General features: G+C 39.2%; 1 protein-coding gene across 1 annotated transcript; it reads right to left on the minus strand.

The window, feature by feature from the left end:
* Nucleotides 1-5: 5 nt before the first annotated feature.
* DSG4 (desmoglein 4) lies at nt 6-21,314 on the minus strand. Its single transcript, XM_027805879.2, has 16 exons — nt 21,267-21,314; nt 14,481-14,516; nt 13,977-14,105; nt 13,134-13,289; nt 12,851-12,998; nt 11,779-11,942; nt 11,373-11,507; nt 10,624-10,809; nt 10,183-10,442; nt 9,115-9,257; nt 8,750-8,968; nt 7,906-8,457; nt 5,908-6,056; nt 5,348-5,408; nt 2,468-2,679; nt 6-987 (listed from the first exon to the last, which is right to left on the minus strand). The coding sequence occupies exons 1-16, from the start codon at nt 21,312-21,314 to the stop codon at nt 16-18; spliced, it is 3,570 nt and encodes a 1,189-aa protein (XP_027661680.1). The 3' UTR covers nt 6-15.
* Between the last annotated feature and the right edge of the window lie 3,369 nt (nt 21,315-24,683).

The raw sequence follows: 24,683 nt of genomic DNA on the forward strand, positions 1-24,683 counted from the left end.
GCGCTGGCAGAGGCCTTACTGACTGGAGTACTGCACGGTGCTGTACTTTGTCACTCTTCTCCGGGAGGTGCTGGGGGATGCCATGCCCATTGCCTGGCCAACGTGACAGTCAGCACTGAGCATCTGACCAGCACTGCTCAGGCCACCCAGATTCCCCCCAGCCAGGCTTGTCCCCCCCAGGCTGCTCATCCCAGACCCTGACACTACCCTCTCGGTGACTACCACATTGTGGGCGTTCGATAACTCCGAGGGAATATTTATTAAGCTGCCTGGCATGCCAGAGGCAGGCCTGAACACCCTTTCTGTCACCACCACATTTGACCCATCTACCAAATCAGGAATGCTCAGAGAGGCTGGGAGCCGGGAGTTAGGTGCAATTACTCTTTCCGTGACGATAACGTTGGACCCATCTGTGAGGTCGGGGATATCTAGCATGCCACGCAAATCAGAGGCAGATGCAGGACCAACAACCCTTTCTGTTACAACAACGTTGGATGCACGGAGTGGGTCAACGCAAAGAGAGGGGGAGCCAGAGGTGTAGGTCTCGGTCACTGTCATGTTGCCATGGAGCAAAGGATCTGGCATTGGCCTTGGGGGCTGTATGGTTGACCCAGATGTGTAGGTGTTTTCAGTAACAACCGTTGTAGTGCTGACGGGAGGAGGCATAGGTGCACATCCATTGACAACAATGGTGGTTCCAGGTGGTGGGAGGTTTAGATCACTTTCAGGGTTGGGAAAGGTGACATTAACGCATGGCCAGGGCGGGTTGACATCAGGGAAAGGTTCGATCTCTTTACCCAGACAGATCTCGGCCAGGGTCTTAAATTTTGGTCCTAATGTGTCCAAATACGTTTCATCTGTATCTTCTCCAATAAAGCTGCAGCAACCCACAGAGCCGACAGGAGTACCGACTCCTTCATGATCATATATTAATAGGCAGTCATTTGCTGGCCGACCTTCATCTTCATCTGCATACACAAATGCTTTCTGTAGTTTGCAAAACAAGAAAAAATAAAAGAAGAAAAGAAGAACAGAGTGACTTTTCATCAGGTTTTTGAGTATGAAGACTCAAACCACAGTAAGGTTTTTCTGAACATGGTAAGGCCCAGTTGACTTGAAAAACAGGACATCAACAGGACAAATTAAATCAACATTTTTGTAACCTTGAAATAAGTTTTACCCAAACAGTACTGATTTTGTATTCTTGTTTCTGCCAACACTTAGCATCTCAAATTTAGTCTGTCATCAGTGGATCTGACTGTGAGGTGAAGGGAGAGACCAAAAGGGGTAGGGGAACAAATGTACTCTTTGGGCAGCAATATCCAAACAAAGCAGTAGGAAGAGGAGCAAAGCAGGATGGCGAGGGGAGCAGTGGAGAGACCAGGACAGAGGGTATGGGACAGAGGTTTGGTTGGACACAGCAGGGAAGGCTTGGTGAGCCCCGGGGGGAATCTATTTTGAGCAGGGTAAAAATCACTGATTTGGGATGGTGTTGGGGATGATGGGGTGGTCAGTGCAGAGACATCAGGCAGGAAAGAGGAGAATTTAAAGTGAGTATGGGATGAGGTTGGAGGAAGCATGGAAGGACAGAAGGGGAGGCCTGGGAGGGAGAGGCAGAGTAGGAGGAGTAATCTGTGGAGGCCCGTGGCTTGCAAACAATGACTATATACTGCTCCCAGCCTAAGCAGGGAGATTCCTGTCTTGGTGAAGTCCATGCTCAGGACCTCTGTCATGAAGACAGAGCTCAGGACTGCTCTGTTGTCTCCTCCACTGATTCTTGTTTAGATTTTGAAATGCAGCAATCCTGATATATTAATTGATATTTCGGAGACACATGCAATTATAATATTTATGCCTTACGGTTCATGCTAATTATGAAAATATATCCCATTAATTCATTAATCATGTAAATTCATAGCATTTTTTAGTCCTATATGTAAAGGCTAATTAATATGCTGCCAATTACAAAACTGCATATTTGTGTCACTTGCAGTTCATAAGTCTTTTAGGGAATAGAAATGGCAATAAAAATAAGGAGGAAAGAGAACTGGTGTTCACAGTTCTTTAAGGGTAAAAGTCACTTCATTAAACAAGCTGTAGAGGAAGTACCTGTGAACAATTTCACAAAGTTAATATCTATTTATACACTGAAAAAGGTGGCAAATATATAAACTTGGTGGCCACATGAAGCTGCAATAATTAAACTGCTTGCTACCCATACCTGCAGCGTGTCCATCAGTTTACAAAAAGGCTATTGAGCAATCAAATCTATGGTGGCAGCAGCTTAAAGTCAGTGCTACTAGTGCCATAGTTTTTCCCACTAGTGTAGTCAGCTTTGCTCACACCAGTTTTACATGATGGAAGTTTCAATTTAAGTGGAGTTATTTTGGATTTCCACCACATAACCTGGGGAGGAGAATCTAACAGTAGGCTTACAGATATAAAGCAAAGATCATCAGATAATTACCTCAGAGAAGTAGTTGTCTAAGAAGGCCATGTTAACCCCTCCTTCTCGATATTCTTTTATTGTTCCTCCAGCTGACCCTTTTGCTTCCCCTGTTCCAGAAATTCCTCCAGCTGTTCCGTAACCAGTACCAGTGCCATAGCCAACCCCTGTAGTTTCTTCAACACCAGAAGCTACTACTCCTCCTCCTCCTCCATACGTGTTTGTATATATGTCTGAAAACAGAAGAAAAGGTATCCTTCCTGTGCTTTGCGAAAACTTATGCAGATTTTTCCAGTTGTTTTTACAAATAGTACAATGACACTACTGAGTTTCTAAAGGTATTTTAGACTAAGTTCAGTCACCGATCCATGCACAGGTGCCAATATTGAAACTGCAGTAAAAATTAAGCATACATTAGCAGACATCTAAGACCTTGATTTTATTCCTGAGGCTAGGGAGCACATGCATATGTGCTTTACAAAATCAATGATTTACTTGTGTAACTGACTGGAGAGATTCATCTCTGATGTACATACATACTGTCATGGGATTTGCATTAGAAAATCAGGTAATGCTTATGGATAATTATGCAAATACATAAAGGATTATTTATGATCACATCGGGGTTAAAATTGTTTTGCCTTAATTTCTCTTCTAAATGAAATAGCTTTGTAACTCCTTTCACATTTTCTAGCCATTAGATTGTTAAGGGGGATTTGGGACAGTAACAATGGATCATAGTAACCACCAGTGTTCATAATGCAGAATGAAAATGTTATTTACAATAAAATATAAAGTCATAGTTACAGAATTTTGTCTTCTCCAGATTTCTTCATATGTGATAACAAGGCATGAATGGTCTTAAATATCAGCATGTAATATAATAAACCAATTGCTTACAGTAGTCTTGACTATGATTACATTAAGAAACATAGTCTAAATAATTTTGTTGTTTTCATTTAATCTCTTTTATAGAATTTGAACCAGGGACTTTCACCATAATGGTACTGAACAGTAGAAATAAAGTAAATCACAAAGGGGCAGAGTTCAGCTGGAGGCCTGTAGCCAGAGGTGTTCCCCAGGGGTCAGTACTGGGTCTGGTCTTGTTCAACTTATTCATCAATGACCCGGATGAAGGAACGGAGTATACCCTGAGCAAGGTTGCTGATGATATAAAACTGGGAGGAGTGGCTGATACCCCAGGAGGCTGCGCTGCCATTCAGCGAGGCCTGGACAGGCTGGAGAGTTGGGCAGAGAGGAGCCCAATGAAGCTCAATAAAGGCAAGTGTGAGGTCCTGCACCTGGGGAGGAACAACCCCATGCACCAGTACAGGCTGGGGGTGACCTGCTGGGAGGCAGCTCTGTGGAGAAGGACCTGGGAGTCCTGGTGGACAGCAAGCTGGCCATGAGCCATCAGTGTGCCCTGGTGGCCAAGAAGGTCAATGGTATCCTGGAGTGCATCAGGAGGAGAGTGGCCAGCAGGTGGAGGGAGGCTGTCCTCCCCCTCTGCTCTGCCCTGGTGAGGCCCCATCTGCAGTGCTGTGTCCAGTTCTGGGCTCCCCAGTTCAAGAGACAGGGAACTACTGGAGAGGGCCCAGCAGAGGGTTACAAAGATGATTAGGGAGATTAGGAAGCTGGAGTATCTCTCTGATGAGGAAAGGCTGAGAGAGCTGGGCCTGTTCAGACTCGAGAAGGCTGAGAGGGGGTCTTATCGATGCATATAAATATCTTGTGTGAATGTCAAGAGGATGGGGCCAGGCTCTTTTCAGTGGCACTCAGTGACAGGACAAGGGGCAATGGCCACAAACTGAAACACAAGATGTTCCACCTGAATGTGAGGAAGAACTTCTTTGCTTTGAGGGTGTCAGAGCAGTGGCACAGGCTGCCCAGAGAGGCTGTGGAGTCTCCTTCTCTGGAGACATTCAAAACACCTGGATGTGACTCTGTGCAACCTGCTTTAGGAGAACCTGCTTTAGCAGGGGGGTTGGACTAGATGATCTCCAGGGGTCCCTTCCAACCCTGGCCATTCTGTGATTCTAAACATGTGTAAGCCTGAAACTTTTCGTTTGTAATGGCAGCAGAACTTCCCTGAGAACAAAGACTCTTAATTCATGTTTACGCCTCAAAATGTTCTCTTTTATATTTTATCTTAAGAATGAGAAAATTTTTGAATAACCAACAGTCATCAGAGAAGTTGTTTTGTGAAGTGACAATTCTTCCTGTCAGAAGCTAGTGAAAATGGATCTGTACCAGCATCCTTCCTTCCTGTTGTGGAGTAAGGAAAAGGGGAAAAGAGAAAGTGGCACTGCACAGCATTACTTATTCTCTATGGCCATTAAGTTCCTGGGGAAAACTTATCTCAGAAGCATAAATTCATTGTACTATGTAGCAACTTTCTGACTAGTCTAGTTGCAGAAATGGTCAGTAATTAACTGGCTATTTGATAGGTCCTATTCTCCCTTGTAGGAAGCAGAGCCTGGAAAGTGGAAAGAACCGAACCTTTCATCACTGAGTTATGAAAGAAAATTTCCTTATTCTGTCCTTAAGATTGATTTCTACTAAAATTGGTGTCTTTATGTTGTCTTTACATTTACAAATGTTCCTCCATTTACTAGCTGGAATGATAAGAGAAGAAAAGAAAGAACTACCTGAGATTTGAAAGCCTTGGCAGATATTTCAAAATAAATTTAGTTTGCAGAAATGAATCTGCTCAAAGGCTCAAATGTCAGATCCTTTCCTGTGTTAATACTGGAATTCCTACTAGCAGCAGCTTGATGTCTGCAGATATAAGGTTGGAAGGGTTGGGTTATAGCTGCAAAACCACAGTGCTCCGTGCATCAGAAGACATAAAATTCTGCAAGATAGCTTTATAGCACATAGAAAATTTTAGGATCTGCTTACCAGAGGGTTCACCAAAATCACCTCCTGCAGCTGTTGTTGGGGCAAGAATGTGTGAGACATCCTGAAAGACAACATTTTGACCCCTTGAGTGATGAGTTTGAAATCCCCATATGAAGGCCAGGACTTTGTGAATCATGTTAAGAAATTAGCAGTCTAAATTGTTAATAATAGGTATTAATTACCATCCCCATTAAAAAAAAAAAAAAAAGATGACTCCAAGGTTTTTTCATTGTCAATGTAAAAGGTGATCAGTGCAGATGGTTTGTGTTACCTTGTCCTACTTCGCACTGAAAAAAAACTTGCTAGTTTTTGTTTCAGCTGAGGGAATAGTAACACCAAACTGTTGGACCAAGCTAACTGAATACAAGTTAAACCACACAAATTTCATCTACAAATGTTAATTAAGAATCACCTTTCATATCTTCCTAGCAATGGTTGACAATGCCAGGCTTCTTTTAGAAGATGACACAGTGCTACAATCACTTTCATGCTTCTAGTCAAATACAGTCTTTTCTGTAAGTATGAGGTAGTACAGGTTTTAGAAACACAATATTACTGACCCGGTCTTCAGGCTGTGCACCTTCTATTCCCCATGGATGAATTGCTCCTTCTGTGCATTCAGGTACAGGTTCAAATCCAGTTCCAACTCCACCCACAGCACCGGGTCCACACCCACAACAGTCACTCATTGACATCAAAATTGGAATTACTGAACAGGAAAGAAACAGGAAAGAGGGATTTAGGACATCTCTTCCTCACAGGAATAGCTGCTTTTCCCAGGGGACAGGTGCTCAAGAACTTTTGAAAATATGTCTTTTAAAATGCTTCAAACCAAGCAGCCTGCATGTCTAGCTTTCAGAATAATTTTGGAAATTTATGTATTATGAAATTCAGAATAATTTGCACCTTCAGTTGCAGCAGAGCAATGCGGGGGTGGAGTAGGGCTGTTACTCCAAATTTATGCCTATACACCTGGGAACAGACTTTGATCTATCTCAGCTGAATGAATCTAAGTTGCATACATATGAAAATTGAACAAACAGAACCAGTTTTGCTATGTATAGCATTCAGTGATATTCATTCTTGATATATAAACATACATTTGTCTCTTCATATATTGTAATTGAAAAGAAATACACATTAGTAATAATAGAGATATGAGAATCAGTGGAGGGATATTCATCTGACTACAGTGATCTTTGGCTGAGGCTCCAGTTGCATTTTTCACATCACATATACATAATGCTTGATTTGCAAAACAATAGAGGCAAACCCCAGTTTTAACAAATGATTACATAGAGTGACTCAGGTTTCCCAGTGTGCTTAGTATTATGCTTAGTTGTTTCAAGAACTCAGTGTTGGAAATCGCTGAATGTTTTAAACGCCAACATTGAAAACATTGCTCATTTTGGAAAGGCACTGCAATATTAATTCTGGCTGTCTTTAGGTCCTTGACCTAGATGGCTAAGTTAGTAACCTTGGATCACTGCAGAGGGAGTGGAGAGAGACAGTTGCCTTCACCAGACGAAGTAGATCATCTAAAACTCTCAGTTTAACATCAAAGTAAACTAAAAAGGGGAAAGGGTTATACAGTGTACAAAGCACTGCCTTACACTGCATGACTGAGGACATATTTACTCCAGATTACCAACTAGAAGAGATTTCAAAAGGCAGAAACATTAACCACCTAGGAACTACAAATAAAACAGCCTTTTGCAGCTTCAAAATTTTGTGTTTGTTGATTCCTGCTAATCAAAGATCACACACATGCACATTCTCCGCCCCCCCTTCCCCCCCCCCCCCCCCCCCCCCCCCCCCCCGCAAAACTCAGGAGAAAAATAATTTTCCTCTGGTTTTGTAGTCAGTAATTCTGCACTGGGAAATTTTAGATGTTGATTGCTTGAAGCCCAGGACATGAAATAAAGACAATCACATCTGATTGTGGTGGTCTGAGAAGAAATTTTTTGCACAAAGTTGTCCTTATCCCTGAAACTCATATTTCTTCAAAAGTAATAGGACATGAATAAATGATCTGTTTTGATCTTGTTATCTCAAATGCTACTTATTTTGAATAGATGTAATTTTTTGGCAGCAATAGCCAAAAGGTTCAAAATTTAAGATTATTGTATTTATTGTTCTACTACTGAAATCTGCCTTTGAGTTTAAAGGAAGCTTGTTCTTTACATCTTTTCATACCCAGCTTGGAGCTGATACTTGTCCATTTCTTCTGCTAATGTAACAGAAGTACAAATTGCAAAGTGCAAGTTGTAAGTGACAGGGACAGCTCTTGCTTACTAAATATTTTTATCTTGTCTGATGGTTTGAGAACTGGATAACACCTTAGGAAAAAAATCTTAGGAAGCCAATAGTTATTATGAATGAAATATGTATAGAAATATGTAGAAATTCTTATAATTTAGACTTTTTTTTCTCTGTCAAATGCCCCATGGGAGCCAACAGGTTAACAACCAACCAGAAAAGTCACCTTACTTTAGAAGAATTAAAAAAATAAACTTATTAGAAAATTAATAAAATTCTTTTCTTAGTTTTATACTTACAAACAAATATTAATCCACCAAGAAACATCAAGCCGATGGCAGCACCACTAAGTGTGGTAGTAGATGGCAAAGCTCTGCCATAATTTCCACCTTCGTTATAACCATAATCAGTGGCTGCAGTAACTCCTTCATCAACATCACCGTATCCATCAGTGTAAACCTGCCAGTCTGTGTGGTCTTCAAATTCTTTTCCTCCAGGTCCAGACGGACCCATACCACCACTTTCTTGTCCTGTTCCTCCTCCACCTATTTGGCTTCCTGTTCCACCAGCAGCACCACCGCCACCAGCAGCACCGCCACCACCGCCAGCAGCACCGCCGCCACCGCCAGCACCACCACCACCTCCAGCAGCACCACCGCCACTGGCACCACCACCAATGATAATTATTTTTGTGGCCCCACTGGTGCAGTAATTACGACTATCACACTGACAAGCTTGCACGGGAATTATATGTGGTTTAGGGCAGCGTCGGCCTTGGTTATCTCTTACGCTGACATAGATCCTATAAACGTAGAAGTCAATGTTCTGACCCACTAGTTCTGCAGAGGAAGCTTTGGGAAGAAAAAAAAATTAGATTAAGGTATAGACTACAAATCCTGTACAAATCTAGAATTTTTTAAAGTAATATTCATCAAACAGAATGAAGAGTAAGCATCCCCATCCTGAGATCTTCAGTTACTTTATGCCTCTACAGTACTTATTCTAAGCTGAAACTTACAATGCTCATCTGTGCTAGTTTTTTCTTTTGGAAAACCTAAGCCAGGTCAGTCTAGTCATCACTTTTTAACCTGAGGAATATAAAAGGGGCAAATGCACTTTTTAAGAAAATGTAGGTTAATTTACCATTTATTGATCTGATAATCCATGTGGTTTGAGGTTCACCGTGTATGCTGAATGTAAAGGGGGCACCATATGCAGCACCGTCCATACCCTTTGCTGTGATAACCACTGATGGGGAATGCATACATATTTTTCTTAATTCAGTATTAATAGTTGGGCAATTGTTATTGGTGTCTTGTATTGAAAGCACAATGGTGCCAGTAGCAGTATATCGAGGAACACCTGTAAAAAGAAGATATTTTTCATCAGGAGGGAATATTCATAGTATAAATAATGCAGTTCAGGTGGGAAAACTGGAAAGAGGAAAAAACATTGAGAGAAATCTGGAACAAAGATACTGTTTCAGAAAACTTAATCTCTTTTCTTACCTCTGGTGATAGCCAGAACCTCTGCTTTGTACTGCCCATTGATTACATAGATTGATTCCCGGTTAATTACTTTGTTCAGTGTGATTTCACCAGTGTTTTGATTGATTCTGAACCAGGCACCTGGATCACGTCCTATACTATATCTGTGTTTGGTGAAGAAAAAATACTCAGCATTATGTTATGAATATGTGTATTAAATATTCATTTTGCAAATAATATTTGCCTCTGGAATATTTTTCTTTAGGCTGTGCTAGGTTCTATTGAATTTCACCCTCTTCAAGCAAAATTCCTCTATACTTCAAAAGATGTAGACCAGAAAAATAATTAGGAAGAAAGTAAATGTGCAGAAGTCCATTATATTTGAAAGTGGTATTACAGGCTAAAAGTAAAAACTTTCTGGACCCTGTAAACCTTTACTAGAATCCCTGTTGAACTTTGTCAGCAGTTAAATCTACAGCTTTCCCTACACATTTTTCTGATTGTATTTGCTAACATATTCCTCTGTTTTAAGAAAAATTGTCAAACCTTTGTAAATTGCATGTCTTTATTTCTACATACATTAAAAAGCAAATTATAGTTCCATTAATTATCACTAATTTGAGGAGAAATAAATGTCTATTTTTGTAATTTTTTTTTTACTATTGAATGAGCTGGTAGTGACCTTCTGTTCTGATTGTATAATATTGACTATTATTGGGGTTTTCTTCTTGCTTTTTTGAGATGCCAAAAAATTCCCTATTTGTAGCGAACTTTTCAGGAAAAAAATATTCTTAGGTTGGGTTAGAAAAAAAATCTGTTCTGATTTATTTAAGTTACAGCCTGTTAGAAAAATGGTATTTTCTTTGTCTTTTGCACAAGGCTAAGGAAAGTAGGTCACAAAACAAAAGCAATCATAGCATAAAAATGGGTTGAAGAATATACTATTCTTTTGCTATTTTATTCTATTGCTAAACTATTAAATTTTTAAAGTCTTTTTTTTTAAAGCACCCTTTAAAATACCTACTCCTCTTTCCACTGAAATCTCAAAATAATTATTTCATCCAGGGAGTTAAGCAGAGCAGAGCTTACACAACATTTGACGCAATAGCTCCGGTGTCCTCATCAAGGGCTGTGTATGTTCCCACAACATAATTCACTCTTGTGCTTTCTGATACAGGAAACACAATTGAAGACGGATGAAATCTTGGTGGTTCAATCATATTTTTTACTTCTATTGTAAGGGGTGTTCCAGTGATTTGGTATTCATGTGCAACGGAGTGGTGGAAGGCAGCTACGTTCCTGACACCAATAATCAGTGAGTGAGTTTGGAGTTGTTCATAATTCAGTTCCTAAAAGATAAACCACAGACAACTAGATAATAAAAGTCCCTTTAATTTTATTTAAATATTTTCTATTTTAAATGGTTGAGTGACAGTGTTTTTACTGCTCATTTAATTTTGTTAAAAATTTATTAAAACTATTTAAAGATTTTTATTATTTCAACAGTCGAATCACAATATTTATCCATACCTTAATTACTCTAAGGATTCCTTGATTTGTAGCTCGATCTGTAACAATTTCAAAACAGTTATCTTCATTACCAGATATGAAGAAAAACTCTGCTAACCAATTGTCTGTAAACTCTTCATCAGCATCCAGAGCTTGTATTCGTAGTAGTTCTGAACTGAGTGAATTTTCTGAAATACTTGCTGAAAACTGGAACGACAGATAAACCTATTAGCAAACACTAAAACATGGAATGTGAGGAAAATGGAGCTGACTGCAGAGATTCTTTTGAAGGATGTCCTGCCCAAGTTGAAGTCAATTTAATAAAAATAATGTGTTCTGGGTAAATTGTGATTCATTCTCAGTGCAGACCCAAAGAGTTGTATCACCCTCAAGTGTTTGCAGAGGCATCTTAGAGGAGATGGATTTGTGCTTTCGATAAGAAAAGATCATACAAAGACTGGATTAACCTACGTAATGTAGCTCTATTGCATGGGTCTGGATACCTGAGTGACTGTATTTCTCTGAATACCGAGAAGTCAGCATTAGGAATGACTTCACGGAATACAAAAAGAATTGATGTGTATGTTAATCAGAACTGGTGTGCAAGCAACGGCTTGGATTTTGAGCACACTTCAAGGAAGCACGACTGTTAATCCAGTGGAGCATTCAAATGTGAAAGTGCTCTACAGGTTAGTAAGGGCTCTGTTATCATCTGGGTTTTTGAACAAGGTTTTAAAACAGTGGTGTTGGTTTTGGTACTAAAAACTTACAGAGCTTTGAGCAAGAGTTGGGAAGTTGTCATTGACATCAATAACTTTAACATTACAGCTACATAGGGATGATATTCCATCTGCAGCTCCATCCCGGTCTGACGCCTTCACAACAAGAGTGTAGCTACTATGTTGCTGTCACAGAAACAGAAGTGAGTGTGTTAGAAGGACCACCTGTACATCTCAAATTATTATAAATACTCATGCCTTGCTACTGTTTCCTAATGCAGGAATTTGCCTTAGACATTCTAGTGTAACACGCAGAAAAAATGAATCCCTCCTTTAATTTTTGTAAACCCCATGAAATTTCTCCCCACCCCCCCCCTCCGCTCCACCCACCCTCACCCCCCATAACACATATACACCACAACATCATGTTATTTAACTTTAGGAAGGGAAATGTTACCTCTCTGTCCAGATAATTTGCAAGATGGAGTTCTCCAGTATATTTATTCATAATGAACATGGGTGGACCTGAAGGTTCCTGACTCTCTATCTTAAAGGCAATTTTAGAATTCAAGTGATTAGGTTCATCTGCATCTGTTGCAATTATTTTCATCACAAGTGTATCTAAGAATAAAAATTAATGATTATTAATAAAAAAACAAATCAGAAAATCTGCTTTGTTCCTGCAAACAACTCATCCAGACAATGCTAAAACTTGGTATATAAAAATGATAGAATGCTATCTATGCACTGACATTTACAAGGAGAAAACAAAAGTTTAATTTTGTAGTACTGATTCTGGCTGAATGATAATGATTCTAAAATGCATTACAAATTAAGATCAGATGGAGTAATGCAGATTTTCACTGAACTTCTTTAAGGAACCATAGGGACTACGTAAAAACAGTACATACTGAGCTTGTAGACATTAATTTAAGAATTCTCCAAAGTTTTAAGTGAGAATTTCTAGAAAGTAGATGAGGGTTAGGCAGTATTGCTTCAGTGCTATTTGCATGTCCAATATTGGCTGCTGTACTTTTGGTAAGAAGAACTATTTTAGTGGTTTAAGTAAGGGTTTATTTAGTAATATTCTACTGCAGATGCAATACTCAGGCTACAAATACAAATATTTGAAATAGAAAAAACAGGAAACCCCCTATATTTTATATACCCGTAAAGGAAGTAAGTGTAGGTGTAATGTTATTTTTTTTTAATGAGGAGAAATTAACTGCATTATTTTAAATTTTCACATTGGAAAGAATTTGCATGACGGTATGTTTAGAAACTGGAACATTCAACGTTCATGTGTGGGAGGGAAGGGAGAAGGAAGCATTGCTGCTTGATTTTAGGCAATGAGCTTGGGCCCTGGCTCGAATAGCACTTCAAGAGGCATCTGCCCCCTTCTCTGGAGTATCTCTGGCCAATATATGTAACTGCCTAAGAAAAAGCAGAATGAGCACCCCAGGTTTATAATAACTGTATTCTGGGAGCTTCACTAACTATACGATAATAGGCATAACAAAGTTACTTACTGTCCATACTGCTTTCCTCAATAGATCCTGTAAATACAGTTTGTGCAAATATAGGAGGGTTATCATTTATATCCAGAACTCTGACTCGAAGTTCAAGAGGTGGTTCCAAATCTACACCCGTCACTGAGTGTTTAGCAAAGCAACGTATCTAGACAAAGAGATTTACTGTTTTAAAACCAAAGGTGAAGTAAGGAAAGTAACAATCTGAAATGAATTTGCCACCTCCTGCTCTCCCTGCCCCACCCTGGATCCATCATTATAAAGGTAAAATGGGAGTACTTACAACAAATACTGGGGTTACTTCCCTATCCACTACTGATGTTATATTAATTTCTCCAGTTCTTGGGTTAACAACAAATATTCCATAGGGGGCACGATCAATTCCAGCTCCAGAGATGCTGTATGTGATTGGATGGTTTTCTTCACAATCTGATCGGATCTACAACAATAGACAACAGTATGCCAGATTACTGAGGACACCTTCAGGACTTTTTCCCCTATTATTAGTTCCTGTAAAAAAATCTATATAATTTCAGATTCTAAACCACCTATCACAAGGTTCAGCTGACAGAACCAGTGGAAGGATGTTCTACAAAACAGTCAGCCTGGAGATTCATCTCCCCTTAAGTGCTGGATGGGCTTTCTATTTCTCTTAAATATTCTGGCAGGGAAGTGGAGAGTGAAACTTCCAAGAATACCAGAGTGTGTCTGGACCTCAGTAAGGGTACGGTCATGACAAGGGGACATCTTTGCTCTGTTGCCCACAGAAATCATACACTATCCTTGAACTTCTGCTCAGGGGTTTCTCAGGGTGAGAAAGGAAAGGAAAAATATTGTGATCTAGTATATAGATGATGCACATGAAGAAACTATGTTGGAGCTGTCCAGGAAGTAGACTGATGGCAATGTTCTAGGAAGCCTTTGGTCACTCCTCAGCAGCCATGTGGGTTCACCTTATGACACTGTCTCAGCAGAGCTGGAAATATTGCATCATCTTTCTTTTATTCTACATACCTTGCTTTGACTACTCTTAAGCAAATATACTTTTAAATTTCTCTCCTTTTATCAGCCTGTCTGTAGAAAAATTTCCTTGCCAGTGAACACTTTTGGTTTTCTTTGTACTTACTCTGGCAATTGGATTCCTTTTAGAATTATCTTCTCCTTCTCTACAAGCTGCAGCAAATTTGATCCATTCACGTTTTTGTCTTCTGAAGGTTTTCCATCTTGCCATTCCATTTTCATCCCATTCTTTCACCTTTGACAGAGAGTTCCAGCATCGTATGACAGGTAACCTCAATCCATTTTAAATTAACACAGACATTTAGATTTTTCAACAATACAGAGAAAAGGGATTTTTATAAATCATGGGCTTTTTTATGTCAGTGAGTGCCAAAACTCGAAGACTGTAGGTGTTAACTTTAAAATTATTCCTGTGTAGGAAACACTCATTTATATTCAAGAGAGTATCTCTTGAGAGGGTGAGCAGGTTATTACCTGCAACTTTTTAATATTTAAAAACATTTTCAATCTTCAAGTTCAGAAATGTCTTAGTTCAGTACTTTCCATTTCATTTTGGCATTGTTACATTCAATTTAATCGGAAAATCAGTTTCTAAAGAAATATATATTACCTCTACATGAAATCCTGTGCTGAAATCCAAGAGTACCTACAAAAAAACAATGAGAAGATTGGCATACAAAAATTCAGGGCAAAATGCAGTAAGTAAAAGCCAACTGTCTTACATTGCTATACTGCAGGACTGGAGCAGTTCTTTTTCTCAAGTTTATTGCAATAGCCTATCTAGACAATAGCTACAGGATTTTCACAGATGACTTTGTGCAATTCATTCTTTTCTATATCCATCATCTGAATTCCTTGACAGTTAACACCTTGAAAATTAATACTGTCTTTCAAGGCAGAACTGAGTTTGAATGATGTGCTATAGCAAATTTCAAGTTATACCTACCTCAGAATACAGCTTTCACACAGATTTTTAGGTTGTAACACCTCAGCTGAAGAGAGAAGTTGTTGCAAAGGTTGTTCTTAAAAAGTAAGTCTAGGAAACTAGAAAAGGAGTATTTATTTATTCTAAAGAAGTTATTCTTTTTTTTTTTTTCTCCTCATTTCAAAGGTCCACAGGACACCTGAAGTACTTAACTATGTAGTTTAACAAAAAGGAATGAAATTATTTTCTTGAAACTTCCCACTGAGCTTGAAGAGATTCAATGTAATATGGAAAGCCAATTGCAGTCATCAGGCAGATTTCCCTGGAGTGCAGTGGGCTTTGATTTCAGATATAACTATGCAACCAAAGTCTTTAGTAAATAAAGGTGGCAAGATCAGATGCAATATTCAATTACTTTAAAATTAAAATTAATTAATAGAGAATCCTCGACTTCTTGATTAGCACAGTTTAAAAGAAGGCACAGTTGAATTAACCTTGTTCCGAAATAAGGTGTGAAAATGAAGTTCAGTTGGTGAATGTACCTCTTCAGAGCATCTCTTTTGGGTTTAGGACCTGCCTCTGCTCTCTCCAGATGGTAAAGGGTGAAAAGTATGGGATTTTCAGGACTGGATGCTTGTTTCACTCATCATTGGGAAAACCAAAATATCCAGGTGACTCAAAAAGCATTGCAAAGTTTCTCTTTTCTCACCAAATGTGGTTAACAGCTGTAGTTACCATTTTCCCACTTCCCTTATAATTTCCCAGTACTGCTCAATAGCAATTTTTTTGTTTTATCTGGTGGGTTTTGTGTCAGTTACACTTGGATAAAATTTCTCACAATCTTTTTCATTATAATAGCTTTACCTCATGGGACTTTCCTCACTTCAAATTTATTGCATTGCTCTGTCAAGGCTAGAAGATGGGCGTAGACTTTTTTCCACTTAATGTTAAAACAACTGCTTACATGCAACAGATGAGTGAACAGCAGCTTCACCTGCCTTTTCCCATTTCCCCACTGTGGTGGTACCTCTTGCTCCCATCCCCTGGGCCATGCTGTGATCTCAGGATTCCCCGTTAGGCTGTAATGACTTAACCTAAGCCACTCGTTTGTGGCACCAATTTACCTGTATGCTGTCAGAGGTCCACCATCTGTCATTTACAAAGCAATGTCTCCAATGATCTCATCTTGCCTAGAACATTCCCTGAGACCTTGGCACACAATGGCTGCCCCAGTCTGCTTCTGAAGGAGGGAGTTTAGACTGTGGATTTGTCCACTTGGTGTAAATATACCTGGAAATTTATGAGACTATTCATGGAGTAAGAATTTTTTTTCTTGTTTCTTTGAGTAAGCTGTTGATATAAATGTTTAAGAAAAGTATGCTCCAGGAAAATCATTAAAGTATGTTCATATTGTGCTAAAAGCATCAATACACATTTTAATCTGAGTTTATGTCTTGGTAACTATTTAAAACCTCAGCTGCAGAATGGGGTACAAATATATGTGCAGCCATTACCTCAGAGAAGGAACAACATCCTACTCCACTTAAGCTGCAGATTTCCCCCCCAGTGGGAGCTCAGGCCTGTCCTTTTATGATCCCCCTTGGAGCTTGGGAAAACATGGGAGAATAGAAGGGGCAGATTCCGCCCTCACCAGAGAGCCTGACTGATAAACCCACCAGAAATAGCACAGATTCAACATCTCTTATCAGTTGATCCCAAGAGCAGAACAGAGCCTTCTGTGGCAAGTGTGGTGAAATCCTCTCCACCCTTAGGCCGGATCCCTTCTGGCATGTAAGCAATTGTCTTGACCCAGAAAAGCGTGGGTACACACCTCCCAGTGCAGTGTTAGTGAATCTTGTCTACTGCCTGCATCCCGTGGCCTGTCCTGTTATTTAACAGTGAGGCCAGTACCTCACACCCAGCCCCATCGCGCTCACACTCAGCAGGCCTGACCGAAAAACTGTATTGAGTATCTCTGAAATAAGAATTATTTCTTATAATTCTTACAAGAATTCTGTTCTTTAAGAACATGAATATTCATAAACCACTTGATTTCAGCCTATAAGGAGTTCTGTTTTCAAGCAGTGAATAATACACATTCTACACTGGAATTTCACCCTCTGTTTCTGAGCACCAATAATGGGAATGTCAGGAATTTGTTCATCCGTAGTGCTGGGGATTGTAAATTTAGGACCCATATTTCCACATTTGTCCCGCACTGACTAAGGAAAACCCATTTTGTTCCGTGTTGCTAGTGGGAGATCTGGAAAGAAGTCTCGATGGTTTTGAATCCGAGTCCTTAGTACAGTTTGTGTTATCATTTGAAAAGGTTGTTCTGATGAACTTGATGTCAACACTTGGTATGTTTTTCTTAGTTAATGATGCCAAAGTTGTCTAGTTCACCAGCTAAACCTCAACAATTCTGGATTGACAACTATCCAGGGAAGAAAGTTCCTCTGCCTCCCCACCTAATGTTTTCTGGTTCTCCACTATCACCAGCAGTTAGAAAGAAGGTTTCCCCCACTCCAATTGTCTATTTCTAATGTGTCTCTCTGCAATGCAAACAAGGCAAACTTTTTTTTTAGTGCTATTTCCAGCAAAGAAGTAGTCTCCTAGCAGCTAACTCCAGCATACCTCTAGGCAGTGAACAAATTTCCCTTCTAAACTAGTAACAGGGTACAGTACCTCGCACAGATTCAGTGGCTAATGATAATGAAAGTAATAGGAGCCACTGGAATATGTGGGATGCATCCTGAGGACCTTGGGGTAAGCAAGCTGATCAGGATGATGTCAAGATTTGCTGTTCTGTTTTCTCTGAGAGACTGTGAAAAAACAGAAACTCTGCAGAGAAGCTAGAGGCTCATTGCACAAGCTGTTTCTGGTTGGGGCTGGGAGAGGTGCAGGCAGGAAACATGTTTATGGTAACTGTCATTTGCAGAGTGGCCTGTCTGAGACCTTGTCTTGTTGTGATGATACAAAGCCTGAACCTTGTGTCCAAAATGACTCCTTAGAGTCACACTGGCGTTATTCTGGATTTATTCTGATGCAACTGGGAACAGAATTAGGCCCATAGGATGTGAATGGTTCTTTGCACCTTCAAAGCCATTTACAAACAAGAATTAACTAATCATTAATTGACTGCCAAGCAATATTATACGCAATTATGGAATCCTCCCTCCTCCACCTACTCAAATCTAAATGACTGAACACGCCTTTTAACATCTTCCCAGCATTATTCATATTGGATCTTCTTCTCTCTCTTTGAAGTCAACAGCGGTATTGTTATTGGCCTGGATGGGAGGAGTGCTGAGAACTCACACATATTGTATTAGTCATCAAGCCGCCATGATAGCTCTGGTTGTGTCAGCGTTTTGGGACTTTTACACCTTTCTTACTCAGCCAAAGCTCTGACTAGTAAAGAGTTGAAATAACGAGCCTTTCCCTTTATTCATTCTGCATCTCTTTAAAAAATGATAAATGAAATGATGAGAAGCAGAGTTGAAACATAAGACAAACCCTCACATTTTAAAAAGAAGCCATTTGATCACTTTAAAATTGAAACATGAATGTGTTTTTGTCTATACTTTCCATTTTTATAGGTCACTAATGAATGTGCTTCTTCCAATTTAAAGGAGAAGTTTTCAGGATGATTTTTCTGGCATTTTGTTTTCTGATTCTAAGGTATTTCTACTGCTTTTTCTGTTAGCAACTGACACCAATATTTTGTATTGCACCCAGGATGGAGAATCCATTGCTATTTCAGCAGAAGTATGACAATGTTCATGTCAGTCGGAAGAGTATATTCCAAAATTTTACTTATTTTAAAATGTGTTTATTCAGAGAACTGACCACTTTGGGAAAGTTTCCACTGAGATTGTTTCATTTCTGCATAGTCATACAGATATAGTGAATTTCCATACAGTAACTGAGCTTAACCATTAGAAAAATATACAGAAAAGCAATTTCATACAGGGTGTATGCCATTACCATTCAAATTTGAGTTTTTCAAATTAGTCATGCTAAGTCTCCTTAATAAATCTCCTCAGTAAAACTCGATTTCTAGTATGGCTTAGAGTACTCTAGCTGCAAATGCATGTTTGCTTAGGGATCATTTTCACTTAGAACTGCAGACTTAACCTAATCTTAAGTGATAATTCCTGGATGTGGAATTGCTTTAGTCTCTATTTCTACAACAAAATTCTTTGGCTGAAGAGCCTATAGGTTCTGACTACATCCTGGCAGATGCTTTACATGCATATGCAAGGAGAGGATTTGGCCCCTTAATATTTTATGTGCAACCAAGTTATGAGTAGGAGGTGTAACCATAGCCTAACAACTGGGGGGAGGGGGGCGGGGGGGAGGCGGGAAACGGCATAGATAACACATGGGAAAATGTAGCCAGACAAAAGTGCATATAAGTGATGTGGTGAATTTAAAATTATTTGCTGTCACATGATAGCTGGCAGGAGAAGAGTCATACCTGATCAAACAGGTTATTTCCATAAAACGTGTCTGTGCAAGTATCACAAACAGAACTCCCTTACTCATGAGAATAATGCCTTTGAAGTCACGTGATCAAGGGTTGCAGAATCAGTGCCACCGATGGTGAAATGCATATAGAAAATTATTTGTTTCAGGGCTCTAAGTGGTGTTTTTTGAAAGTGTAATAGTGTACTAAAATGGGTATAACTCCACAGCAATTTTTTTTGGTACAACTTATTAACAACATACTAACCAGACACACCATTCAGACAGGTGATCTTCATGAAAGATTGAGCTGAAAACCAAGACTTTTTTTCAGGATACACTAACATTGGATACATAATTTATAATTTGTTTAATCTCTACTGTTTGTCAGCTTTCTTCAAAGTGCTGAAAGATGCTACTAAGCTGTACAGGCCACCATGAACACTGCTGTGCAGAAGAACGCATAATAAGAACAACATTTGTTTCCTCTGGGTAATAAAAGTTCAAATATTTGATAGTCATCAAAACATAATGGCAGTTTTCACAGTTGCTCCTATTTTCTGAGAACAAATATCCTTCATCAGTCACAAGTGTAAGGATAATATACTGAAAGAATGAAAATGGCTCCAGAGTTGCCGAGACAAGTAAAGCAGTAAAATCTCTTTTGAATAGGCAGATCTTAGATACAGTACAGTCAAATTTTTTTTGAACTTCGACACATCAGGAGTATGCATCACCAGGTAATTGAGTAAAATTAGTCACTAATGCTAGATGAAAATCCAGAAGCGTTAGAGTGATGTACAACAGGCCAATCTCAGAAACCTCTGCACTGAGGTCTCTAAACAAGCAGAAACTCATCCAAATTGTAACTTGCTTTTGCCAAGTTTTATTGTTTGCTTGGCAGCTGCCCTGTGCTGTTTAGTTCTACTTTACCGACTGCAGAGCTGTCACCTAAAATTAATGGATTATCTTTTCAAAGTAAGTCTTAGGATTTCATGTTGTGTAACAACAAACACTTTTTCCCTAACTATAACATTCCTAGAGGGGTCAGTAATGGGAAGTTAACAAACATTTACGCTTACTAATACATTGTGTAAAACAAAAGCCACAGAAGTACATAACTGTAGTAGAAATCTTACTCTTTTCAATCTTCAGGGCCTTAAACTTCTACCTAATTTCAGAAGAGCAGCACAGACAAGTACAAATAATCCACACAAAAATCATACTGCAGGAGTAGAAGGGCCTTCATTATTTAAGTCCTTTTTGAGTATTCATGTGCTTTGATGAACACACTATACAGCTATGCAGCTTGACCATAGCCACAACTTTCTTTTTACAGTGAGAAAAACAAACCTGAAGAGCGACACTTTCATCTGCGTTCACCTGACCAGCACATGGCAGCTCAGGCACTAATGCATTACAAGGCAGGAATTCTTTGTAAATGTGAAATAACAGGCAAAGTCTTGACTTTTACTCAGCTAAGGTCTTCATTAGATTTCACGCTTTTCTTTTGAATATAGCTATAGGATTTAGTCAGCTCCGAAGTGCTCTTTCTAGTCAGTTTAAAAAAAGACATAGGCTTTTCATATTCCCTCAACTGATAAAAAAAATAAAGACATAGAACCAAATGATATACAGTCAAGTTATTAGGATTTTTATAAATATAATACTTTTATTAATAATAGTGACTCCTTTAATAGTAGCCACAGACAACATTCACCTGAAGACTCATGGATTAAACATCAAAAGTCCCATATTGAACATCAACAGACTGCAGAAAATCAAAATCAAAAGAAACATTTCTCAGCATGTAATGAAAATTAAATTATTTGCATAGAATCTTCAGAAGTGTAGTTTAAAATAAGCACAGCTTTGCTTTTTATGCTAAATTTCACAAGAGTTTTTTGGACGGTAGTTTACACCGTAAAACGTATAGGTTTGCTGAGGAAGACTCAACTGGCATAATCATAGAGTTTACAAAAATTGTTTTAAAATCTGACTTACCAATACAAGGAACAGAAAAGCAGCCGTTTGGTGAGGGAGCCAATCCATGGCATCTGAGTTCTTGGATACAAGTCCAACTGTGTTATGGTTACAAGCCTGTTCCTTTTCCCCTCCCCCCCCCCCAACTCTGGTGTCTATTTTAAAAGACACTCGGTAGATGTCCTTATACTCAGCCCTTCAAGGTGTCTCTGCCTCCCTCTGAGGGAAGCACTGAAGATGCTGTATAACAGAGTGTCTTTCCCCACCCCAAAATCCTGGGCTGGTCTCATCTGAAATGCTTGACAACATCATTATTGCTTGCAGGTAAAAACTGAGACACACCTTAATTCTTACTGCACTGAAACCCTTTGTTGGATACGAAAGGGTACGTTTTAAATACAGAAGGCAAGCTTCGCTGAGAAGATACCGAGTGATTTATAAATTACTCACAACATAAGGAACCATTAAAATGGTAACTTATCATTGCTTTGAATGCAATTACCAGTTTTCTCCTTGGACTAAGTATAATAGACGAGCTAAATGAATATTACCGTAAAGAATATGGATTTTAAGAAATGATTACTTTGAATTCAAATGTAAGTCTATTTGTTTACTTCCAGGCGTGAAGAGGTCAGTTCCATGCACATTGTTCACAGAAGTGCAGCTCTCAGAGCAGAATGGGATTGTCATTAAAGAGGTAACATATTAATTTGTTGCAAAAAATAGTGTTTTATTCATTAGGCTACAAGAATATCTGATGCATAGGAAGGAGAGTTTCTGCTTTGACCAACTGCAAAGCTTCCTTATGCCATACCTTTCCCTTCCTATGGGTTGTGCTCTTGCTGACACGGTGAAGAGGCACATGTACACATGTGTTGTGCCAGAGAAACTGGAGAACTGCTTAAAATAACAGATAGTGGAGGCAAGGGAGGATGTGCTGCACAGCTCACTTCTGGCCTCATTTTGGATGGCATGGGCACAAATATATGAGGGACAGAGAAATCAAAGAGGATTCCCCACTTTGCTCAGCAATAGGTCCCTCTGTTCTGCAGCACAGCATTGCAAGTCCCTTCTTGCGTCCTTAGGACACCTGAACTGCCCCGGTATGGGCAAGAAAAAGATATAGTGAGCTTCTGTCCTGCCATTGAACCTGGGAAGAGGGTGCATGCTTCACCCCCAGAGGTGCAATATGGCTGGTTGCTCCTGAGCCTGCCAAACCTGCCATGGTGCCGGGCATCTCCCAGGACTGAATTCAAGTTGGGAAAAGAGGGCTCAGCACCTCTGGTGTTACTCAGCACCTCCTGGGAAAAGGCCCCATGCTCCTGCTGGGTAAGCAGCTTTGCAGCATGCTGTGCCCACATGCTGTTTAGGATGGGTGCTTTGTTGCCTTGCAGCTGGCTGGGGCTGCCAAAGCGTTGTGCTTGTCCCTGCTGTCACTCAGCTTTTGGTACCAAGCTTAACATTCTCAGCAGTCAGTCATTGAGGCAAACTGTGACAGGCAAGTTTAAACAGATCACATAGAGATTTTGACTTTTCTGGAAAATTTTCAATAATCTGAAATTTGCTTTTGGATTAAGTAAAAATAAAAAAAAAATTATTTGCTGTGCATATAAAATATGCATATTCTTTTATGAACCAAAGTATCTTTTTACAGAACTTTGGCTTAATTACATATTCCAAGATGCCGCTTTTAAAACATTTTGCCTTCTACATTTTTCAAATGTTTGGTTTGGAGGTTTGGTGGTTGGGTTTTTTTTTTCAGAATTTTTAATGTTATTTTCATATGTTTGTTAATGTTTCATACCATACTGATATTATAATTATTGCAGGAAAATGTAAAATATCCATATTACTAATGCAATAATCAGTCGTTGAAGTGGGCCAGTATTCTGGCATTTCAGAGGTAGTTCTATACTTTCTGTGTAGGGGAAATACATGGAATAAGGGTAAACATGGCTTCAGAATGAGTAGTTCTCAAACTTCTCTACAGACCTTCAGACATGGTGTCAGTAGACTATTTTTGACTACTTTTGGAGTATCTGTGAAAGAAGATTGATAAAAACTTATTTTATTTAGATTATTGAGAAATCACTGCATGTGAAAGCTATATAGGAGCCTTGATAAGAAACCAAGAAAGGCTGGAAGTGGGTGTCACTCAAAACTGGTCCTGGCAGTACTGAATTTCTGACTACTGAACAGAAGAAGGTTATTTCTTGAAAATGTAAAATATGCATGTTCTCCTACAGGCCAAATTATTTCAGTTTTGTTGTGTCATACTTTTTAGTATAACAGAAGATAATTTGATCTACAAAAGATGATAAAATGCCTCAAACAACAATAATAGTCCCAGAAAAAGTGAAAACAAAAGCCCCAGCTGTTACACAATATCTCTCTGTGCCATACCTCATTATGAAGAAAAGTGCACATGGACTCATCGGGAAAGATAAATAAGAACAATTGTTCAATAGGAAAACTTATAATGTAATTCCAAATGGGATTTCAAAACAAATGTTCAAACTTTCAAAAATATAATTTTAAAATTAATATTTTTTTTAAAATAGTTTAAACAAGAATGATGGAAAAGGTACAGTAGTTTGACCTGGCTTCAAGAAGAAATCCTAAACCACTGACCATTACCCTTTGGGAATACTGGAATTAATAAAACAGAATTATTAGCAACTGCCTAACAGTGATTTTGTGCTCTTGGAGCTTTTCTCTCCTTTACATTTTGTATGAAGGTTTTTCTGTTTTTTCTTTTATCCCTCTTAGCATCTTACCGAGCAGCAGAGGAAAGGGCCTTGGATCATTGTGTAAATAGAGCTGGATAATTCAAAATATAACTGGCATATAATGCAATTAATTAAAATTTCACTTTTCAGCCTAAAAATTCAGCCTGTCGCCTACTGATATTGCAAAGCCAGCTAAGAGTCCAGTTCCTAATGACTTCCATTTAGGCGAGGTAATTAACACTTTTGAGTGCTTCAGAAAGCACCCTTTTCCTATTGCAGTGGTCTCACTACTTTTAAAACACTGTTCTTGAGTAATTTTTTAAAATAGGGCATAAGCTTTTAAGCCTCCAAAAGTGCATCATCAGCCCAAGCCCACAGCTGATTTCAAACCTGCTTCATCCATATTTGGTGCACGCGCTTCAGTCAAATTTCTGAGCATCTCACAGGGAAAAGTTTGGTAGTTTGGTTCTACACCCTCTCCTGGCACAGTCCCCAATGTGAGTTATGCCTGCCCCTGTTGTGGGGTTCAGAGGGGGGGCTTTTGCCCCTGGTCAGCCATGAGCAAGTTCCTTAGTCAAGAGCCAGTTGCTCTCCTCACTGGGTCATCATCTGGTCAGTGCCCTTCTGAATTTCAAAACAAATAAATCTGCTCCACACTCAGAAAGGCTGCTTTACTTCCTGCCTATATTATTTTCATACTCACAGACAC

Source organism: Falco cherrug, chromosome 3, assembly GCF_023634085.1.
Source record: "Falco cherrug isolate bFalChe1 chromosome 3, bFalChe1.pri, whole genome shotgun sequence".
NCBI lineage: Eukaryota > Metazoa > Chordata > Aves > Falconiformes > Falconidae > Falco > Falco cherrug.

Excerpts from the sequence above, each read along its gene's own strand:
- DSG4 (XM_027805879.2), bottom strand. The coding sequence starts at position 21,314 with ATGGATTGGCTCCCTCACCAAACGGCTGCTTTTCTGTTCCTTGTATTG. Across the intron at positions 8,458-8,749 it reads GATTATCAGATCAATAAATG|CTTCCTCTGCAGAACTAGTG; the intron begins GTAAATTAACCT and ends TTCTTCCCAAAG. Across the intron at positions 6,057-7,905 it reads TGGTGGATTAATATTTGTTT|TAATTCCAATTTTGATGTCA; the intron begins GTAAGTATAAAA and ends TTTCCTGTTCAG.